Raw genomic sequence first — 23,179 nt, forward strand, 5'->3', positions numbered from 1 at the left:
CTGGACACTTAATACTCTACTTTATAAGCTAACACGTGAATAAAGTGTTGTTTCTGGGGATTCCATGGTAGGAATTCTTTGTGAAATGGCATGAATGAAAGAGCAACTATAGTACCTGGATAGAATATGTTTATAAGACAAAAATTCATAAAGTAATGTAACTAGATTCTCAACTGCCCTAGAACCCACTGTAAAAATGGAATAGTACTGTTGAGAGGACTAAAAAATTGCAAAATAATTAGAATATAATAATTTAAAAAAGAACAAATTACAAGGGATAATTCAGTGGGACTTCATGCCAGTTGAAACAAAAAACTTAAACCATTTTGAAATTTTCACAGTCTTTATCCCATTATCTAATATTTATGAGATGTGTTCATATTTACCAATGTGGTTTTCATGTCACTGTTGGAAATAAATCATCATAGAACAAAAATGTATCATAAAATAAAAGCTTTGAAACTCACAAAAGTAGCACTAACACCCACTTCAAGAAAAAGAAGAGCTTTTGTCATTTAGGCAACACAAATAAACCAGCAGTAGCTACATGCAGGGGTCAGGTTGGTCACCAAATACAATTCTGTGGAACTGAAGATCTGTCACATATAGTAATTACTGTACACAAATTACTGTCTAGATAGACTGCACAAAATTATAAATATGAGAAAAGCTTGGAGAGAAAACGGGAAGAGATATTAGGTAGGTGGTGTCACATAACACAAACAGCATTCAACCATCTGCTGAAGGAGCTAAAGAAGCCAAATCAGTTCCACTTGATGATCTTTGGCTGACTTCAGATGACACAGTAGCTCTTCTTTTTACGTGTAGCACCAAGGGCAAACAGATGACTACAGTAACAATGGATTTGTAAGAAGTCAATAAAATAAACCATTTTGTGTATTATAATTGACCGCTGTACATAAATTTCTTTAGATTTGGGAAGTTCTTGCATGTACTTTTGCCTGACTCTGAATGAAGATGGCAGACTCAACTTTTATTTCATTTGCCAAGGACATTTACGTTATTTTGGCAACAATCTTTCTGCTCACAAGTAAATGCTCATAACATCTGAGGGGATTTGATTTATAATGAAAAATATTTTGTGTGTGCAGCCTGTTTAAATGCCAAGTGCATTATCTAAAATACTGACATTAACAACACATTTTTCGAAACTTTGATCTCTGATTTCTGGTATATTTCTCTTCAAAAAGCCTCCACAAATAATGCAGAACATGGGTCACTTGTCATTACTGTAACCCACAGCTATTAATTTCAAAACTTTACACAGCAAACAGGGGTGCAGCACCACCACAAACAGCATTAATGTCACTGTGATTTCTTTACACTTTACATTTGTTCATGTGGCAATTTTGTTGTTGTCCACATCCAGTCAGAAAAGGACATTACATGAAGGCTGAAATCAACTACCTCAATTCCTGAGCCACGAAATTATTATTCTTCTTTCCTGTCTATGTCTGTTGATTATTTTCCCTTTAAGTGCCTTGAAAAGGCGTGCAATGAAACAGCCAAGGTATTCATGTTTCCTTTTCTTTTTAGTGGCTGTAATTTTTAAGCATTTTTCAATTGTGCTAAGTATTTTGTAGTCACAAATGCAGACAGTCCAGCATAATCCAAATTGTATCTATATGCTCACATCTAAAAAGCATCCATATTGTTCAGCTTATCTCATTTAATGAACATGTTTCTGTTCATTACAGACAAACCATGAAGACATAGCATTTAAATACCTTTACGTCTATCTGTATGTTTAGATGTCCACAAACCCACGTGAATTGTAAATGGTTGCGAAAACACACTTGACCTCTTAGCCACAAACAATCCAGAGCTAATAGAGAGCATCATGACTGATACAGGAATTAGTGATCACAAGGTCATTGTAGCTAGGCTCAATACCGTTTGTTCCAAATCCACGAGAAACAACCGCAGAATAATTTTATTTAAGAAAGTGGATAAAGTGTCACTAGAAGCCTTCCTAAGAGACAATCTCCATTCCTTCCGAACTGACTATGCAAATGTAGACGAGATATGGCTCAAATTCAAAGATATAGTAGCAACAGCAATTTAGAGATTCATACCTCATGAATTGGTAAGAGATGGAACTGATTCCCCATGGTACCCAAAACAGGTCCGAAGGCTGTTGCAGAGGCAACGGAAAAAGCATGCGACATTCAGAAGAACGCGAAATCCCAAAGATTGGCTAAAATTTACACACGCGTGAAATTTGGCACTGACTTCAATGCGAGATGCCTTTAATAGGTTCCACAATGAAACATTGTCTCGAAATTTGGTAGAAAATCCGAAAAAATTCTGGTCGAATGTAAAGCACACAAGCGGCAAGACGCAGTCGATACCTTCACTGCGCAGTGCCGATGATACTGTTACCGACGACGGTGCCGCTAAAGTGAAGTTATTGAACGCAGTTTTCCGAAATTCCTTCACCAGGGAAGACGAATGGAATATTCTAGAATTTGAAACACAAACAGCTGCTAGCATGAGTTTCTTAGAAGTAGATACCTTAGGGGTTGCGAAGCAACTCAAATCGCTTGATACGGGCAAGTCTTCATGTCCAGATTGTATACCGATTAGGTTCCTTTCAGATTACGCTGATACAATAGCTCCCTACTTAGCAATCATATATAACCACTTGCCCACCGACAGATCTGTACCTACAGATTGGAAAATTGCGCAGGTCGCACCAGTGTTTAAGAAGGGTAGTAGGAGTAATCCATCGAACTACAGACCTATATCATTGACGTCGGTTTGCAGCAGGGTTTTGGAGCATACAACTGTATTCAAAAATTATGAATCACCTTGAAGGGAACGATCTACTGATATGTAATCAGCATGGTTTCAGAAAACATTGTTCTTGTGAAACGCAGCTAGCTCTTTGTTCGCACAAAGTAATGGCCGCAATCGACAGGGGATCTCAAGTTGATTCCATATTTCTAGATTTCCGGAAAGCTTTTGACACCGTTCCTCACAAGCGACTTCTAATCAAGATGCGGGCCTACGGGGTATCGTCTTAGTTGTACTACTGAATTCGTGATTTCCTGTCAGGAAGGTCGCAGTTCGTAGTAATAGATGACAAATCATTGAGTAAAACTGAAGTGATATCAGATGTTCCCCAGGGAAGCGTCTGGGACCTCTGCTTTTCCTGATCTATATAAATGACCTGGGTGACAATCTGAGCAGTTCTCTTAGATTGTTCGCAGATGATGCTGTAATTTACCGTCTAGTAAGGTCATCCGAAGACCAGTATCAGTTGCAAAGCGATTTAGAAAAGACTGCTGTATGGTGTGGCAGGTGGCAGTTGACGCTAAATAACGGAAAGTGTGAGGTGATCCACACGAGTTCCAAAAGAAATCCGCTGGAATTCAATTACTCGATAAATAGTACAATTCTCAATGCTGTCAATTCAACTACGTACATGGGTGTTAAAATTACGAACAACTTCAGTTGGAAAGACCACATAGATAATATTGTGGGGACGGCGAACCAAAGGTTGTGTTTCATTGGCAGGACACACAGAAGATGCAGCAAGTCCACTAAAGAGACAGCTTACACTACACTCATTCGTCCTCTGTTAGAATATTGCTGCGCGGTGTGGGATCCTTACCAGGTGGGATTGGCGGAGGACATTAAAAGGGTGCAACAAAGGGCAGCTTGTTTTGTATTATCACGTAATAGGGGAGAGAGTGTGGCAGATATGATACGCGAGTTGGGATGGAAGTCATTAAAGCAAAAACTTTTTTCGTCGCGGCAAGATCTATTTACAGAATTTCAGTCACAAACTTTCTCTTCAGAAAAAATGGCTTTTAGGGCTCTGAGCACTATGGGACTTAACATCTGTGGTCATCAGTCCCCTAGAACTTAGAACTACTTAAACCTAACTAACCTAAGGACATCACACACATCCATGCCCGAGGCAGGATTACAACTTGCGACCGCAGCAGTCGTGTGGTTCCGTACTGAGCGCCTAGAACCGCTGGACCACCCCTGGCCGGCTTCTCTTCCGAATGTGAAAATATTTTGTTGAGCCCAACGTACATAGGTAGGAATGATCATCAAAATAAAATAAGAGAAATCAGAGCTCGAACATAAAGGTTTAGGTGTTCGTTTTTCCCGCCCGCTGTTAGGGAGTAGAATGGTAGAGAGATAGTATGATTGTGGTTCGATGAACCCTCTGCCAAGCACTTAAATGTGAATTGCAGAGTAATCGTGTAGATGTAGATGGTGGCTTTTTAGCATTTTAGAATGGGACTGAGTATCATGTACACTGCATATGTCTACTCATTACAATTATTTTAACTGAATTGTCCTAATTTCAATTAATATTGGCCCCCCATGTGAACTTCCATTTGTTGCAATACCCCTGACATGCTTTGAGAGGCAGAATAAGTAGAGAAAAGCTCTTTCTTCTAAACACATTAAATAAGTGGCAAAAATGTATAGACAGCATTAAAGATACTGAAATGGTGACAACTGGAGCAGGGCAGACAAACACATTAATTTAAAAATAAGGTCAAATTTTGAGCTTTTGAAAGTATCCCCATATCACAATAAACAAACAAAAAGTCAGATGAAAAGATGTTTGAGGGAAAGAAAACTCATCCTTAACTCTGTATCAAGACATACTTTGGGGACAGAAAATACGTTTAAAGGTAAAATAAATGAAGTAACAATTCCAAATTAATATTGTAGAGTAATTTTAGTAACGCACGAGATCTTAAAGGGAACATTACTTAAGATACATAAAGAAGCAGGCAGCATTAGTTTAGCACCATCATCTAACAAGTAATCCAAGTATCAGATTAGTGACCTCCCCCCGCCCCCTCTCCCCCCGCCCCCTCTGTGTGTGTGTGTGTGTGTGTGTGTGTGTGTGTGTGTGTGTGTGTGTAGGGGGTCACGGAGAGCAAGGCATTCAAGTCCAGTGTGCTAACCACTATAGCTAGTTAAATAGTTAAAAAAGGTAGTTTCTGAGTCTCAGGAAGACAGGCATCAAGCTCCAACAATAGACGGATGTGTAATGAAATACTGTTGTATTGAAACTAGAGGTTGACAGCTCCTTTACTTAAAGATACCTTTTATGATTGTTGCAGAGTGCAGAAAGATGTGTTGAATTGATATTCAATGTGGGAGGTGTGTCAAACTTTAATCTCTTCTGAAAAAGGAAGACAAACAGAGTAAAGCACGAAATGTATTTTTTATACATGTATTTCACTGTAATTGCAATTGAATTCTAGCTCTGGTGGACCACACACATAAAAAATGAATTTCATGCAATTTACTGAAGCTGTGGAACGGCATACACAAAAAATATTCCAGAGTACAGCACGTCTGGAGAAAGATGCACATTATGAACTATTCTTTGCAATGAAACTTAATATTGCATACCTAGGATCCCTAACAAAATTCGTTGTATTTGTACTCTCATCATATTTGTTGACAACAGCACATTGTATGAGTAGCTTTTAACATTTTCAAATTGCTGAAATTACTTTTAGGCAAATTGCAGAAAGAAATTATATTCTGTGATGTCAACTAATGTTCAATGCTGTGCTGGCACTGCAGCTCTTAAGACACTTTGTATTAGTGATATGTGCTTAAATATAAGAAAAATTCTGGTACAATGTAGAGTGTTGACTCATCAACAGGCACACACAAAAGAGAACAACTTGCTAGCTTTCAGGCTAAATCTTTGTTGGGCTAGAGCACGCACACAACCCCCCCCCCCCCCCCTTTGGACACACAATGCTGGGATTGCATTTTGCCAGGTGTACCAAGGAGGGGTGGGGTGGGAGTTGTGTCATATAGAGTGGCGTGGTGTGGCATGGGGAGCAGCAGGAAGCAGGAAAAGGGTTTGGGGTGAGTAGCTAAATGATCCACATGTACCGGAAAAGGTGTGGTGCAGTGCACGATGAAGCTGACATGGAGAAATGGAATAGGAGATGGTGACAGGATAGAGGATGGGGAAACTGAAATGAGCACCTACCCGCAAAAGGCAAAGGTCCCGAGTTCGAGTCTCGATCTGGCACACAGTTTTAATCTGCCAGGAAGTTTCATATGAAGGGGAAACTGTTGGATGGAGGGTACGGAAACAGTAGGTTAACAGAGACTGAGGTCAAGAGAGTTTTGGGAGCAAAGGATGCGTTGCAAGGGTAGTTCTCATCTGTATAGTTCAGAAAAACTGGTGGTGGAGGTGGGGATCCAGGTGGCATGAGTTGTGAAGCACCAACTGAAATCAAGCATGTTGTGCTTAGCTGCATGTTATACCACTGGGTTGTCAACTTTGTTCTTGGCCACACTTTGGCAGTGGCCATATACTTTGGATAACAGCTGGTCAGTGTGCAGTGATTGAAGTAGAGTTGATATTATACATGGCTGCTTTCATAGGTGACCTTGCCTCCAATGGGGTTGGAGAAGCCTGTGACAATAATGGTGTCTGAAGTGCTAGGTGGGTGGATAGGCAAGTCTTGCACCTAGATCTGTGGCAAGGGGTTGGGAGTAGGAGGGGTGTAGGACGGACCAGGACGGAGTGCAGGTTGAGTGGATGATGGAATAGCTCTTTATGACGGGTGGTAAGGTTCTTGATTATGATGTCCCTCATTTCCGGGCATAATTTGCCAGGGCTCTGATTATTTATCAACATGGCTGAAAATGAGGAACGTACTACTCAATGCATCTGCTATTGGGCGAGTGACAGGTGTTTAACACACTAAAAATAAATATATATTATGTAAGCTGGATTGTAATTTCTGTGGCAAATGTAGGTAACTGCCAATAATCTCTGGTTTTTCCAAATTGCACTCAGTCACTACCAGCTGTGCTCCACGAGGTGTTCACCAATTAGTGTAGATTACGAAAGTAGTTAAACTGTGAACATACGAACACTAACTCAACAATTACTCTGGTATTCTGCTACTGAGCTGTGTGAGTTTGAAATCCATATTATTTAAATGTGTGATGTGTTTCTAGATCTCTGTAGAAGGTGCTCCAGATATAGATACAAACATAATACTATTTCAAGGCTGAAATGCACAAATTATAGTTGTTTCTATATATATATAATAGAAAGAAACTTCCACATGGGAAAAATATATTAAAAACAAAGATTCCAAGACTTACCAAGCGGGAAAGCGCCGGCAGACAGGCACATGAACAAAACACACAAACACACACACAGAATTGCTAGCTTTCGCAACCGATGGTTGCTTCTTCAGGAAGGAGAGGGAAAGACGAAAGGATGTGGGTTTTAAGGGAGAGGATATATATATATATATATATATATATAACACAGCTAATTAAACATTTGTTTACATCAACTTTTGATAACCTACCCAAGCTTTTTATATTCTTCCAACACAGCAATTTCTATCTCTTCTGTTTGATTTGGAACAAAGCGGAATTCAGACACCACTGCTGGAGTATGAACAGCTTCATCATAATCACCTAATTCCGCTACAGCCAAAAGAAATTACACCATTAGGAAAGCAGACAACTGATTTACACTGCAAAATTTCAGTCACTCTAGTCTGTAAGCTTATAACTTAATGCACTACATATATTTTTGCAAGCAATGAAGTTAAAAGGAAGACGTATAATAACAATAAAAGCACCAAGACCTTCACAGACATCCAAGTGTCACACTAACTTAACTCATGACAATACCTGAAAATAAGAAACATTATTTACTTTTGAGAAAAAATGTGGTTATTTCCATACACAGCAGATCAGAAGACAGAAAATTATGATGTACATTAGATGTAATATTAATCATTCCAATTCCAGAGATGCTGGGTTTTGGGCATGCCAGAGGCAATGTCTAAAAGTTTGTGATAGTATTTTATTAACATCATGAGAGGGTGACAGCTGGATAGAAAAAGAAAGATAGGAATTGTTCAAAAATAAGAAAACACTGAGTGCTGGATGGCTCTAACATACAATGAAGAGTGTAGAATAACCACTCAGAGCCTTCATGATAATAAATGAGTACAAGATGAGTGCTGAGTGAGTAGGACAGAGAAAGAAAAGAGGGAGACAAATAGATCTCGTATGTCCTTCAATATACTTTACATCAATGAATATCACCTTCCCCCTATTTCCTCCAACACTTTTAGTGATGAGAGTTTTGTCCATCTTGGGTTTTGAGCTGGTTATTGTAAATTATGAAAGGAAAACCGGACACAGATTAAACCAACTAAGCTGCATAAGATTTGTTGCCATTTATGACAGGTTTCATGTGTCACTCACTTTAAAGCAAAGTAAGACCTAGGGTGTAGGACAAATTATCATTCATGACATAGAAATAATGTTCAACTCTTCATATACGTTAGGTCCCAAATCAATCTACAGTCATCCAGTTTTCTTACCAGTTCTGTTTTTGGTTTCTTCAAGAAAATTATTTATTCTATAAGTTGGAGGATTACATTTCAATTTTGTGTATACTTTTAATGAATAAGCTGAAATTCCAACTATAGAAACATAAGCCTCTACTATATGTTTTAGCTGTTCTTACAATGAATCATCTATATAATATGTGCAAAGAATCGTAATATGAAATTTCACACTGTCATCTCAATTTCAATACATAATAATATTGCAGCATGTATTACGCATACTGATTTTATCTGTATTTCGTCCCCTTTATTGCTGATTTTTGTGTTGGTGGAATAATGAAGCAAAGAAGAGGAGAGGAGGAGGAGGAAGAGGAGGAGGAGGAGGAGGAGAATAAGACGACACAGTAGTAGCAATAGTATTAGTGGCAGCAGAAAGTCAATCAGTCAGTCAGTCAGTCAGTCAGTCTCTCTCTCTCTCTCTCTCTCTCTCTCTCTCTCTCTCTCTCTCTCTCTCTCAACCTTTTTTGCCTCACTCCAGATGGTATATTCTTTGAGTGGCTTTCTTATTTTACAGGTTTCCCCTTAACTCTAGCAGACAACCGCAGTCTTTGAAGCTTGGCTGTTTATAGATTTTTTCTATTGCTATTTGCTCCAACACTGTATGTTATTCCAGCTAGTAATTATTATGTACTAAAACTATAGTTTGATTAGTCATTTATCTTTTTCATTTTGTTCAATTTAATATTTAAATAAAACACATGCATTTATGTACTTATGGGTCCAATTAACAGCAGCATATTTAAATAATAATGTAGTAAAACAATAAAAAATAGCATGGAGTTGAATCACTGTGAGAACTATCACACATGCATAGAAATGAGCAAGTACATCAACCACCAGACAATACCAGAAGCTACGTGAAATATTTAGTATAGGTTACTACACAATTTCAGGTGCTGTTAATTGAAGACACATTTACCAACTTTTTGTAAGTCTTGAGTCAACTAGAATTACAAAGAAAAGAAAGAAAAAATAAATACACTGTAATGCTAGAGCAGCTAATTCCACAGCAGTCTGGTAAGGACATTCTAGACGTCCTTCAAATATGTCCTGCTTCAGCTGCAAGAAGAACTGGTATCTGGTCAGTTCCTCTCTAAGACTGTTTGGTTCTGATGAATAAAATTTAACTTTCAGGCGCAGAGTGTATGGAGGTCCAACTGCAAATGAGAGAGTGTAATGCAACAATTGCAATGAACTAACACTCAAAATAAATAATAGTATTAAAGGAATGTGGCACTGAATATATCAGTCTAGTGTATCTTCCCCAAGAGCCTTATGCTGCTCAAGCTCCCACACCCATTATGCATACAGTTACTTTAATATTTATTCTATTAACACTACATAATTTGAAAAAAGTACAACAAAAGTAGAGAATAAGACAAGGTGAAGAATGGGATCTTGTCTGTTATTTATTAATTATTTTGTACACCAGTGGAACCTATGTACAGTATGAGACTGTATCCTTTATCACCATCCATAACAATATGATCTGTAGGTCAGTTTGAACATCAAAGTTCCTTACTGAGTATAATCTTATTGGAAGTTGTATGCTCTTACTTACTTCCAAACTGAGAACTTGCTCACAGTTAGTTGCAAATTAACGTCAAAACTGAGCCATGTTGTCAATGGCCATATTCACATACATCAAGTATTTTCAGAGGTGAAAATAACAGCACCCATAAAAAAGTGGTCTAATTATTAAATGAGGATCAACCAACAAGCCTTCAACTACTAACATACTTTTCAAGTAGATGTCATGGCACACTTTTTAATTTATCTTCAAATGCAGTATTTCTGTGTTTTATGAACTCCACAGAGACTACTTCCAATATCTTGCAATATAGACTCTCCTGGGAGATACAATACTGTGGACAAACACTCCCCTACAGCTCCTGATGAAAATAAGGGAGGTAATTATTGCTCTACTTGCTCTAGTTCTATATGACAAGAAGACAGAACATTTACACAAGGATATGATCATGAGAAACCTCATTCCCACTGTTACAATTCTGTCAAACCCACACATATAATGTGGATCACTGACGCATGGCACAAAGTTGGCATTTCAAAACAGCCCCTAACTGCCCAGATGGGATTTTAACCATGTGAGTCTGTATCCAAGCTATAGTTCTCTCCTGTAAACTATTCTGTAGCACACCCTCACTGGTGGGCTCTATACAGTCCATAAGCTGTTGCTGGTAAGACATCTCCAGAATGTGCACGCATACATTGGTACACTACACAATATACTGCAGTAAGCTCTGCATGCAACATCTCATATGTGTTTTATAATACCATCACATCATCACTGAAGTGTGGCTTAAGGGTAGTCGCCAAATCAAAAAAAATAAATTTCCATCCTTAAGAGTCAAAACAACATAGTTCTAGAAAAATATGCCCACACAGAGCTGAACTCCTCACTAAAAACAGCAACAGAAGGTAGTCAATTTGTAAGAATGTTTTTCCTGATACTTGGCAGTCTCTGCAAGTAAAAAGTGTGGTCTGCTGAGTCATCTGTAATTGCTGCATCACATTTTCATTTCACCGTCAAATTGGAAACATTAATTTAAGAAGGTTTCAGGAATTACTGCAACTAATTGAAGTTTTTTCTTCAATTTTTATTTATTCATGTCCAGTTTCGAATCGCCTGGTGATTCATCATCAGATGATACAATTTAGTTTGGAGTATTGTGGGGGTCACGCATCTGTGGCAAATATAGAGACAAAAAAGTGAGCACTATATGTGGGAAGAATATTAAGACTGTAAGATTAATTTGATGGTATTACTCCCTGTTTTTATTCTTGTTGCAAGCACTGCTTTGGAAAACATAATGTATGCTTTCCAGTATCATTAAATATCAAGTGAAACAGGCACTTTTGCACCGATGATGACTCCCACATACTTTACAAAATATAAACAAACCAAAGAGTGTGGCTGTTGTTGTCTCCAAAGAGTCTTGTGGAGGCAGAGATTTTCTTTGCTCATTTTTCATTTTGTTTGGCATACATAATAAAATATATATTTATTACACAACTTTCTTTATAAAACTTAGTATTATGTTTTTACATTGCATTTTTTTTTCTTTTATGCCATTTACAAAATCTACAACAAAGTGTTTAGGACAATATTTCTGGTAGTATATTGAGCAAGTAGTAAAGGAAACAAAAGAAAAATTCAGAATAGGTATTAAAATCCATGGAGAAGAAATAAAAACTTTGAGGTTCGTCGATGACATTGTAATTCTGTCAGAGACAGCAAAGGACTTGAAAGAGCAGTAGAAAGGAATGGACAGTGTCTTGAAAGGAGGATATAAGATGAACATCAACAAAAGCAAAATGAGGATAATGGAATGTAGTCGAATTAAGTTGGGTGAAGCTGAAGGAATTAGATCATGAAATGAGACACTTAAAGTAGTAAAGGAGTTTTGCTATTTGGGGAGCAAAATAACTGATGATGGTCGAAGTATATACAATGTAGACTGGCAATGGCAAGGAAAGCATTTCTGAAGAAGAGAAATTTGTTAACATTGAGTATAGATTTAAGTCTCAGGAAGTCATTTCTGAAAGTATATGTATGGAGTGTATGGAGTGTGGAAGTGAAACATGGACAATAAATAGTTAGGACACGAAGAGAATAGAAGCTTCCAAAATGTGGTGCTACAGAAGAATGCTGAAGTTTAGAAGGGTAGATGACATAATTAATGAGGAGGTATTGAATAGAATTGGGGAGAAGAGGAGTTTGTGGGACAACTTGACAAGAAGAAGGGACTGGTTGGTAGGACATGTTCTGAGGCTTCAAGGGATCACAAATTTAGCATTGGAGGGCACCGTGGAGTGTAAAAATCGTAGAGGGAGACCAAGAGATGAATACACTAAGCAGATTCAGAAGGGTGTAGGTTGCAGTAAGTACTGTGACACGAAGAAGCTTGCACAGGATAGAGTAGCAGGGAGATCTGCGTCAAACCAGTCTCAGGACTGAATACCACCACCACCACCACCACCACCACCACCACCACCAAGAACAACAGTGAAGTTATGTTTTGCATGTTTCTCATTGCAGTAATTCCTGAAACATTTAACAAGACAGTCGCTGTGTTCCAAATTGAGAATGGATAAAAGTTTTATTTTGCTATCTAGTGAGGTAAAAGGAACAACAAATACATACAGAAAGTATAAACTGAAGTTAATGAAAACTATTCTTGCTATTAAATTCAATAAGCAGTGCATATTAGAAAACATTACTCCTAATTATGCCGAAGTTGTAATCAATGACCTAAATTGGCTCAGGCAGCCAAAAGCAAATTTTAACATTCAGAGAGTTAGTTCAACAATCTGTGGATAAGGAAATGTTGAAAATTTCATCCAAACAAAAGAAAAGCTCTCAAACCTCATTGCCAAAAAATCTGCCAACTCCTACTCCATCTTACCTGATGGAAAACATAATTTTTCTGAGAGGGCAGTAAACACAACAAACATTAATTTCAACAACACAGAACTAAATTTGCTAAATAAAGGGCTAAAACACAATACACCTGACGAAAACACTGTCAAAGACCTAATAAGTAACACAAAGGTAGCCTGTCTATCAGCAAAACAAAATCAAAATGACCAAAATGCTCTTGCACATGAAGCAAATAAAATAATAAAAACATGAAAACAAAATGTACAAAGAGACTCCATACAATGTGATATAATAGCATTAGGAATATCAGATCATGCAGGGCTATGGCTTCAAATAGAAACGTTAGCCTTCAGTTCTACACAGAGAGAAGTGACATATAGCATTCTAGGTGAATCCAATGTAAACAAAATGATAAACCAGTTAAAAGAAATGGATTGGAGTCATGTAATGGATAACAAGAAAATGATTAATAAATGTTTTTCCATTTTCCTGGCAGAGATCAAGCATATAGTAGAAATGACATGCCCCTTGGTAACCAAAAGGTACCAGAGTAATATTACTCATAAGCAACAAAATACCAACAAATGGTACACCCCACAACTTAAACTCAAAATACTACTGATGATTATGAAAGACAAATCGCATAACAGTGATAGGGACGAGGAAAATTACACTAAAATGAGAAACATTTATAGGCTAGAAATAAAAAATGCTAAGTGCTGTGGAAATGATGAATATATTTAAACTCTAAAAATAAATGTAAAGCTGCCTGGATTGTCATTAAAAGGGAAATAAATAATACCAATAAAGAAAAGAGTATCCCTATCGACTGCAATATTCTCAATGAATATTTTGTAAATAGCGTCACCATCCCACCCATCAATGCTGACTCTGATGCAGAAGCATTGCTCACTTGTGCAAAACAGACAAGAAGTGAGAAGTTCACTTGGACTCGAATCACATTCAATGATATTCACAAGTCAATAAACAAATTAAGTAATTCCAAAACAGAAGATTATTATGGACTCAGTAATCTCATCATTAAATGTCTAGCAAAAGAAATTGAAATGCCACTTCTCTCACTATCAAACAGAGTACTCGATGAAGGAATATTCCCCGACAGTCTTAAGCTCACAGTTACATTGCCTGTGTATAAAAAAGGTGAAAGAAACCTCCCAAATAACTACAGACCCATTTCAATAGTACCAATCATATCCAAGTTAGTAGAAAATTGTGTGCATAAGCAGATATACAGGTATTTTGAAACCAACAATATCTTAAATGAACAACAGTTTGGCTTCAGGTCACACCTATCAGTAGAAGCTTTGGTAAGCAATGTTTATGAAGGGTATGAAAAAAGGTTATCAATGTCTGGAACACTTATTGACCTAAGTAAAGCTTTTGACTCGGTGTCACATGACATACTCATCAAAAAATTAAAATACTATGGCATTGAAGATAACACACTCCGACTATTCAGATCTTATCTAAGCAATAGGTTACAACTTGTATATGCAAATAGGCAGAGGTCAGAAATACTCCCTATAGAAAGAGGAATACCCCAAGGCTCTGTTCTTGGACCTTTTCTGTTCATTGTCTATGTCAATGACTTCTCGAAATACATACCGTGTAAGAACATACTATATGCTGACAATATGACATTAATAAGTACAGGAGAGAACTTACAGAGTGTACTGGACAAAAATAGAGGAATGATGCAAATGGCTAATTACTGGTGTCAGGCTAACCAGCTGTGCATAAATCAAACAAAAACAGAAGAAATAATATTTAATCTCAAAGTAACTAAAAATTAAAACAAAACAGTGAAATTACTTGGGCTAATCATAGACCAAAAGCTCTCATGGGAAGGACACACCAATTATCTATGTAGTAAACTAGCAAGAGTACTTTTCTTATTGTATACATTAAGAAACAGTGTGAGCAAGCAATTGCTACTCCACTCGTACTATGCTTTTTTCATTCCCAACTGCAATATGGAATATTGCTTTGGGATAACTCCCCAGGGGCTGAATGTATTTTCAGATGGCAGAAGAAAGTAATCAGGTGCATGGAGGGGTTAGCACCCAGAGAGTCCTGCAGAAATTATTTTAAATCTCTTGGCGTAATGACAGTGCCGAGCATGTACATATATAACTGTCTAATATATGCCAGAGAAAATCTGAATAAATTGAACATGATATGTGATGTGCATGCACACAGTACAAGAAACAGTCACTTGGTGGACCTGCCTTCCAAAAGACTTGCTGTAGTCCATAATAACTATACGTATTTAAGCATAAAATTTTCCAATAAGTTACCATGCTCAGCTCGTACAGTACCACTAAATAAATATAAGAATACATTGCAAACCTGGCTAAAAAACAACGAATTCTATACAACTGAAGAATTCTTAGAAACTAATCATCAAAATATATGTTTTACCTAAGTTATGAAGAAAATCTTTTGATATTATATAAGCTAGTTATTTACTGTGACTCTTTTCTTATGTGTGTATTTAATTACTGTATAAAACATTGTTTTACATAATGCTGAAGGAAAGGTCTTTAGTTCCTTTTCTCCCCTTTCTGTAACTATTTGAATATCGTACTGAAAGTAAAACCCTCTGTAAACTTTGACGAAGCCAATTGTATGAAAAATACTGAAAGGCTAATAAAAATATTCTATTCCATTCTAAAAAACTCCACAATATTACTCATAATGAGGCTACAACATTAAAACAAATTACTAACTAGTTGATAATAATGATCTTGTGGTTAAGGCTGACAAAACCAATACAGCTGTAAAAATGTAGGAGTCAGAGCAAATTAACAAAACATTAAAATTTTTTAAAAAATAACACAACATAACTGAACTAGAATCTGATCCTACCCCAAAATACCAAAACAAAATAAAAACCTGTTAATGCAACTTCCTCCTAATAACTACTGAAGCCAAACACTGCATAATAATGAACCCAACAGCCCCAAAGCTCAGATCACAACCCAAGGTTCATAAACAAGGCCACCCACTACACCCAATAGACAACTCAATAAACAGTCCTGGATAGAAAATAACCAAATAACTTCATGAAATTCTCTGTAAATCCTACACATTTACAAACAACTACTCCATAAAGAACAGCTATGAACTAACTGACAGCATAAAAGATATCACTATTCCCACAACAGCACAATTTACGTCCCTCGACCTGTACAGCAACATACCTACAACAGAAACACTACACATAATCAAAAAGAACTTATAACATCATAAAAAGCTAAGTAACATAGGAAACTATGAACTGATGGATTTGCTTGAGTTAGTGTTGTCTCACAATTACTTTTCCTTTAATAACAAAATCTATATTCAGAAAGACAGTTTGGCAATGGGCAGTGGTTTAACTGGCCTACTAGCTGAAATCTATATTAATTATCTAGAAAACAAATTCTTTAAATATAGTCCAATGGAAAAAGACAAAGTCATTTATTATAAATGCTATGTTGATGACACATTGATACTATACAATGGAACAGCAACTGAAATAGAAAACTCAGCCAATAAACTAAATAATATACATCCCAAAATACAGTTATAGCTGAACACCAAACACAACAAGGAATTAATTTTCTTGACTTAAATGTAACATGTCACAACACCAAACACAAATTCAAAAATTACAGGAAACTCACAACAACAGATGTTATAAATAATACATCATGCCACCCAAATCAGCATAAACTAGCATTTTTCAGATCAGCACTCAACTGTGTAAATGAAATTCATGCTGAACCTGCTGTAAAAACCAAAGAACTAAACATTTTAAAAACAATAGCCCACAACAATGATTATGACCCAACCATAGCTGATGAACTAGATGCAAAAATGAAAACTAAGCAAAAACCATCAACAAAACTTTCCTCAGCACCAGAAGAAACTAAATGTCTCTGTATGCCTTTCCTTGCTAATGTATCATATCAACGTGCAGAACTATTTAAACCACCCAAAGTCAAAATCATTTTCCACAGAAACAACAAAATACAAAACAAAATAATTCACAACATTAAAACAACCAGCCTACTATATCACAAATCAGGTATATACAAATTAACTTGTGACAGCTGTTCTTGCTAATACATAGGACAGACAGGAAGAAATTTTGAAATCCGATATGAAGAGCACATTGACGCACTCCGTTTTAATAATTTAAATAAATCCACTTTTGCAGCCCATCTAGCCCAAAACAGTCATTCAATCACAGATATAAAAACCAACATCCACATTCTACACATCATAGACAAAGGAATAAAAATGGACCTCTTGGAACAACTAGAAATTTTCATGCACAACAATGAAACACCCCGCACCATCTTAAATAAACAAATTGATTTAGCAAATAACCCATTCTTCCAAAATTTTAAAGTGTCCTTAAATTTGAAAAACTAATAAATACTGTGCTCATCCACTCCCATACCCATTCCCCGTCTCGCTCATACCACACCTAAACACCATCCTCTCCTCCACACGCACACACAAATCTCTCTCTCTCAATCCCTCCCCCCTTCCCCTTTCCCCCTCTCCTCCCCATATGTATGCTACCCTCTTTATTGAGCAATGAGTAACATGCCAAACATAACTTCACTACCAGAAATATTGTCCTAAACACTTTGTTGTAGATTTTGTAAATATCATAAAAGAAAAAAATTGCAATGTAAAAACATAATACTAATTTTTATAAAGAAAGTTATGTAATAAATATATATTTTACTGCAAATGCCACACAAAACGAAAAATGAGCAAAGAAAATCTCTGCCTCCACAAAACTCTTTGGAGACAACAACAGCCACACTCTACGGTTAGTTTATATTTTGAAAGTATGTGGGAGTCACCCACCATCGGTGGAAAAGTGCCTGTTTCACTTGATATTTAACAATACTGGAAAGCATAAATTGTTTTCCAGAGCAGTGCTTGCAACAAGAATAAAAACGGTCAGTAATACCATCAAATTAATCTTACAATCTTAATATTCTTCACACATACAGTGCTCACTTTTTTGTCTCTATATTTGCCACAGATGCATGAACCCCACAATACTCCAAACTAAATTGTATCATCTGATGATGAATCGCCAGGCAATTCGAAACTGGTCATGAATAAATAAAAATCGAAGAAAAAACGGCGATTGGTTGGAGTAATTCCTGAAACCTTTAACAAGACAGTTGCAGTGTTCCAAATCCAGAATGGATAAAAGTTTTATTAATTTAAGAGAGCCGAGGCCTATCACTTTTGCTTCTTGCACTATGTTTTCGCAACTGTGAAAGCTAACTTAAGTAGTGATATATGTCTTCCATGCTCATTTTTAGCTTATGTCCAAATATATTTTACCATGTAATGCAAGTTGTTCCTATGCTGTCTCAACTCTCTCACAGACTGCCGCAGTTAGTATAGGCTACTCTACAAGTAGCCCAATTACACGGATTCTGCGCATGTATGAATCGCTTGGCCAGTCCTTCCTGCATGTACCTGGCCAGTACGAAACTGCCGCATAGGCTCTGGGCCAGCTGTCTGCTGCCTGTCCACGGATCAGCTGCTTGCACACTCCCACCCACCCGTGCCCATGGGCATCCAGCTGCCCAACATTGGGCACACAATCTAGAAAAACCTGAAGCAATGTGTTTCTTAATGTGATCATCATAATTCACAAAGAAACCTCTGGTATCTGGCTCTGCCAAAGTTGAATGATTACTGGACAAAATTGACCTAGAAGGCTGTTAGAGGGCATAGTATTGCATCAGTCAGTTCTGTATTCACATCTGACATTGTCGGTTACTATCATCGCTGTACTTGGACTATTCAATACCAACCTCACTTGGCAGTTGGTCTTTCTCTTAGGTTGCAATTTGGATTGTGCCTGTCAGCTCTTGCCACATTGACCATTGTTGTGGCGAAAGTTTCTGCTTTGCATAGGTTGCTTTCGGCTTGTCCTTGTCTGTCTTCCATCTGCCATCGTTCAGCCATATGTGGTTCCACTACCAGTTAGTGTCATGTTCTCTTCCACAGGTGGCCCTTCCATCCTGTGGCTTCACCCGTTTCTCTCCTGGTGCTGTGGGTGCTGATCTCCGGCTACTCACAGATATAGCAAAACCTGTGCAATAGTGCCAGCCAAGTGGTAAAAATGTCACATATAGGCATTGGTGCGGATATCCTCCCTGAAGTATCTTTGTGTTATGTCTACTAACAGTCTTTAGACAAGGGACTCTTTGAAGTTCAAAACTCATAGGTAATTGTGATATAGAATAAAAAAATAGTTTTATAATATGGAGAGAACTTACTTTTCACCTGTTTTTTTATCGCCTTTGTTGGGTCAAGCCAATGCTGAAAATGAACAACACACATCTTGTTTGTATTAAAAATTTTTGTGTTGTAGATACACAATTCAGGTGAAAATAATATTTAAAAAATCAGGTATTAATATTTACTGTGTGAGTGAAGATAGACTGTTAAAAATGTGGTGAGGATCAACACTGTAATGAATGCCATATATAAAAAAAAAAAAAAAAAAAAAAAAAAAAAAAAAAAAAGTTACAAGCAAAAATATACTAGTGTTGTACCTGTACATTGTTTGCATCAGTGTACTGCAGCCCAAAATAATCCTTTTCTATGAGGTCAAGGGAGTAGAACACTTGCTCATAAAGATCACTCCCAACAGCTTTTTTCTGTGAACATCAAAAGAATGGCTGATCCAATTTACAGAAACAAAAGGAAAAATTGTTTTATAAGTAAAACGAATCTAATACAGACCTTACATAATAGGCTTGATAGAAATAAGGAATAAGAACTCATCTTCACTTTCCCTCCCTTCCACTCTCTCTTTTTTAAACACCCCTTTCATCTTTCACTAATGCACAGATGACTATTATTTGTCAATCCATAACTTTATATAATAAGAATTAGGTGATAAAACACAATTTTTAATTGGTAGCAACTGGTTTAACAATAGTAAATATTCTGTAACAGCTCTCTCTTCACCAGTGAAGTATGACAATTAACATTGCAGAAATAGACAGTAATCACAATGCACCTTTTCCCAGGATTCTCTTTCGATACCCCAAATACTGCAAAGCTGAGAAAAACAGAAAAAAAAAATCCAAGACAAACTGATACTTCACATCTCAGTGGCTTCTACACTTTATAAGTAGTCACAGCCGTAGAGCCAAGTGGACACGAAGGAGCAGCAATAATTTAAGTTCATACACAGTGTTTAATTTAGTGTTTGTTTCCACATGTTTCAGTGAAGAACTCAACAGTATCAGTGTATTTAATTGTGTTGACTAGTGTCAATTTATTAAACATGTTTATGTATTTTTCCAGAATTAATATCACGTGAACTAACTTCATAGTGCAGCGATAACCAGAAGCAGTGATAGTAGCAGTAGTTAGATTGCTTTGGCTAGTGTTTTATTCCTTGTGGTAGACCATGGTCAACATGTTTCAGGCTGCTGCCCTTGGCTGCAGTGGTGTTGGTGTATCAGAGGAATGCTTTGGGACCTTAGATGCCTATAGCATCATCTATGATCCCTTGTGTCACAGTTCCCTACAAGTCATTTGTCCTGGGCATTCGAGACTAACCTGACACTGAATAGTGAACAGCAGTGAGGTTGTGCATCTATAGGCAGAAGACAAAAGTGGGTTCTGGTCATAAGGCTGTCCCCTTAGGCTATAAAAACAGGTTTGAGAAGTTGCCCATTGCTGAAGGTGATATGTGTGCCAGTACAGGACACCTCATCTACATCTACATCTACATCCATACTCCGCAAGGCACCTGACGGTGTGTGGCGGAGGGTACCTTGAGTATCTTTATTGGTTCTCCCTTATATTCCAGTCTCGTATTGCTCGTGGAAAGAAGGATTGTCGGTATGCCTCTGTGTGGGCTCTAATCCCTCTGATTTTATCCTCATGGTCTCTTCGAGAGATATACGTAGGAGGGAGCAATATACTGATTGACTCTTCGGTGAAGGTATGTTCTCGAAACTTCAACAAAAGCCCATACTGAGCTACTGAGCGTCTCTCCTGCAGAGTCTTCCACTGGAGTTTATCTATCATCTCCGTAACGCTTTCGCGGTTACTAAATGATCCTGTAATGAAGCGCGCTGCTCTACGTTGGATCTTCTCTCTCTCTTCTATCAACCCTATCTGGTACGGATTCCACACTGCTGAGCAGTATTCAAGCAGTGGGCGAAGAAGCGTCTGTAACCTACTTCCCTTGTTTTCGGATTTCATTTCCTTAGGATTCTTCCAATGAATCTCATTCTGGCATCTGCTTCACCAACGATCAACTTTATATGATCATTCCATTTTAAATCACTCCTAATGCGTACTCCCAGATAATTTATGGAATTAACTGCTTCCAGTTCCTGACTCCTACAGTGTAGGGGACAGCTTGTCATTGAGAGCTCCATCAGGTAGAGGACGGAGCCCCTAAGCAAAATAGGATGGGAAGTAAGGTCAGTGTCCACCGTGACCTTTCTTGTGGGGGGGGGGGGGGGGGGGGGTGTATACTGAGTTGTGGATAGGCACATCTCAAATCTGTGACTCACTCAGCATCTCCGATATATGGTGAGCGGCAACTATCCTTTTCACAATATTGATACTGTGTGGTGTCATATTTGAGATGTGGAGGGGGTTCTGCCAGTAGCAACTGAGTGCACTGGCTACACGTGTCATCACGTGGGTCCAGAGGCTATCCTCAGTTTCTACAGACAGCTGGCTGCTTTGGTGAAGACAATTAGCCTCACATGCAGGTGGAAGCAGAGATAGAATTTTGCAGCATTGTTCCCAGAACCAACTGTAGTGCTCTGGTTTGGACCGAAGTGGGAAGCTTAAATCAGAGGCCCAGACTATTCTGTGACTACCTTGAACACAGATTTTTCAAACGCTATCAGATGGAAAATTTTTTGACTTCCTATTAATAGCTCAGCTGTGAACTACATTTAGGAAGTAGAGTAACAAAGTTGTGTGTGGTGTGGGTCTTTTAGGCTAGGGAAATCCCTCCACAGGTCCGATTAGACAAGTTCTGATCTCAGACAGGGAAAAATAACAGCTCTATTAATTAAATAATGAAAAACCCAGGACGGAATGTAACAATATTATGAAAAGGATAGTTGCTACTCACCATATAGTGGAGATGCTGATTTGTGGATAGGCACTTCTGTGACTCAGTATATGGCGAGCAGCAACTATCATTTTCACAATATTTTTACAGCCCTATTAATTAGACAGAGTAGCATTATGGTACATCAGAGAAAGAGAATGTTAATAAGAGTTAAATTAGAATTGACACATATGTCGGAAAGGTGGATGAAACTTGGTTCATCAGATGATTTTACAGAACCGGTAGTAGCAGAATATTTGAGGGAAAATTTGGAGAGGATTTCGAGTAAATTTCCTTGTTGCGTGCATTTAGGGGCACTCAATGAAGATGTTATAAGTGTCCCTGGTCACGTTGTAGTATTGGAAGATTTCAATTCATCAGTTAGATTGGGAGACTCAACTGATTAGGATGAGACTAGGGGAAGGGAATTGTGTGAAATTATTCTAAATGACTTATCCAAAAATTACCTTGAGAGTTAATCAGAATGAATGTGACTATATCATCTTTGATCTGGTTACCTACAGGCCCGATATTTTTTCACTCAATGCAGAAGAGGACATGAGTGATCATAAGGCCATTACAGATTCCATTAGTACAGCTGTAAATAAGGATGTAAGGAAAGGAAGATATTTCTGCTTAGACAGGTATGTGCTGAGAAAATTTGAGGGAGGGAGAGAGAGATTCACTGCAAATTTAAACATAGCCAAAGCCCACAGACAGACAAAAACTGACCGAAGCCGATATTGGTGTAACAAGAGCCATTCATGAAGAGTTCAATGAAATCAAAAGTAAAATTCCATCCCCTGATCTCACAGAAAATCCTCAGAAGTTATGGTTTTATGTTGATAAATAAATGGGTCAATGCCAACAGTTCGGACACACACTGACCATAATGCCACTGAAACATACAATGACAGAGAGAAAGGCAAAATACTAAAACACCTTTTTCCAAAACTTGAAAAAAACTTTTTATAGCCAAGATTGCATTCAGTAATATTTATTATTGAGAACTGATTTCGACAGCTGAAACTGTCATCTTCTGATCTGTAATGTAATGCATTTACATATAATGCATCGACCATCACGATTTGTGATAAAATTTTCTGTTTGACATTGCAAGAAGGAAATGGAAATTGTATGTTTTCATACTTTCAAAATATTTTTGGTTATAAATTGTGTTCCATTACGAGTTTATCACTCGTGCCATGTCAT

General features: G+C 37.5%; 1 protein-coding gene across 1 annotated transcript in view; it reads right to left on the minus strand.

Moving 5' to 3' along the window:
- The window catches only part of LOC126299519 (band 4.1-like protein 5), a 145,623-nt gene that overhangs the window by 92,028 nt on the left and 30,416 nt on the right, over window positions 1-23,179 (minus strand). Inside the window, exons 2-5 of the mRNA XM_049991486.1 lie at window positions 19,428-19,532; window positions 19,149-19,191; window positions 9,398-9,574; window positions 7,359-7,479 (exon numbers count right to left, since the gene is read on the minus strand). Of these exons, the coding sequence (XP_049847443.1) occupies window positions 7,359-7,479; window positions 9,398-9,574; window positions 19,149-19,191; window positions 19,428-19,532 (446 nt within the window). The remainder of the gene's footprint in view (window positions 1-7,358; window positions 7,480-9,397; window positions 9,575-19,148; window positions 19,192-19,427; window positions 19,533-23,179) is intronic.

Source organism: Schistocerca gregaria, chromosome X (assembly GCF_023897955.1).
Source record: "Schistocerca gregaria isolate iqSchGreg1 chromosome X, iqSchGreg1.2, whole genome shotgun sequence".
NCBI lineage: Eukaryota > Metazoa > Arthropoda > Insecta > Orthoptera > Acrididae > Schistocerca > Schistocerca gregaria.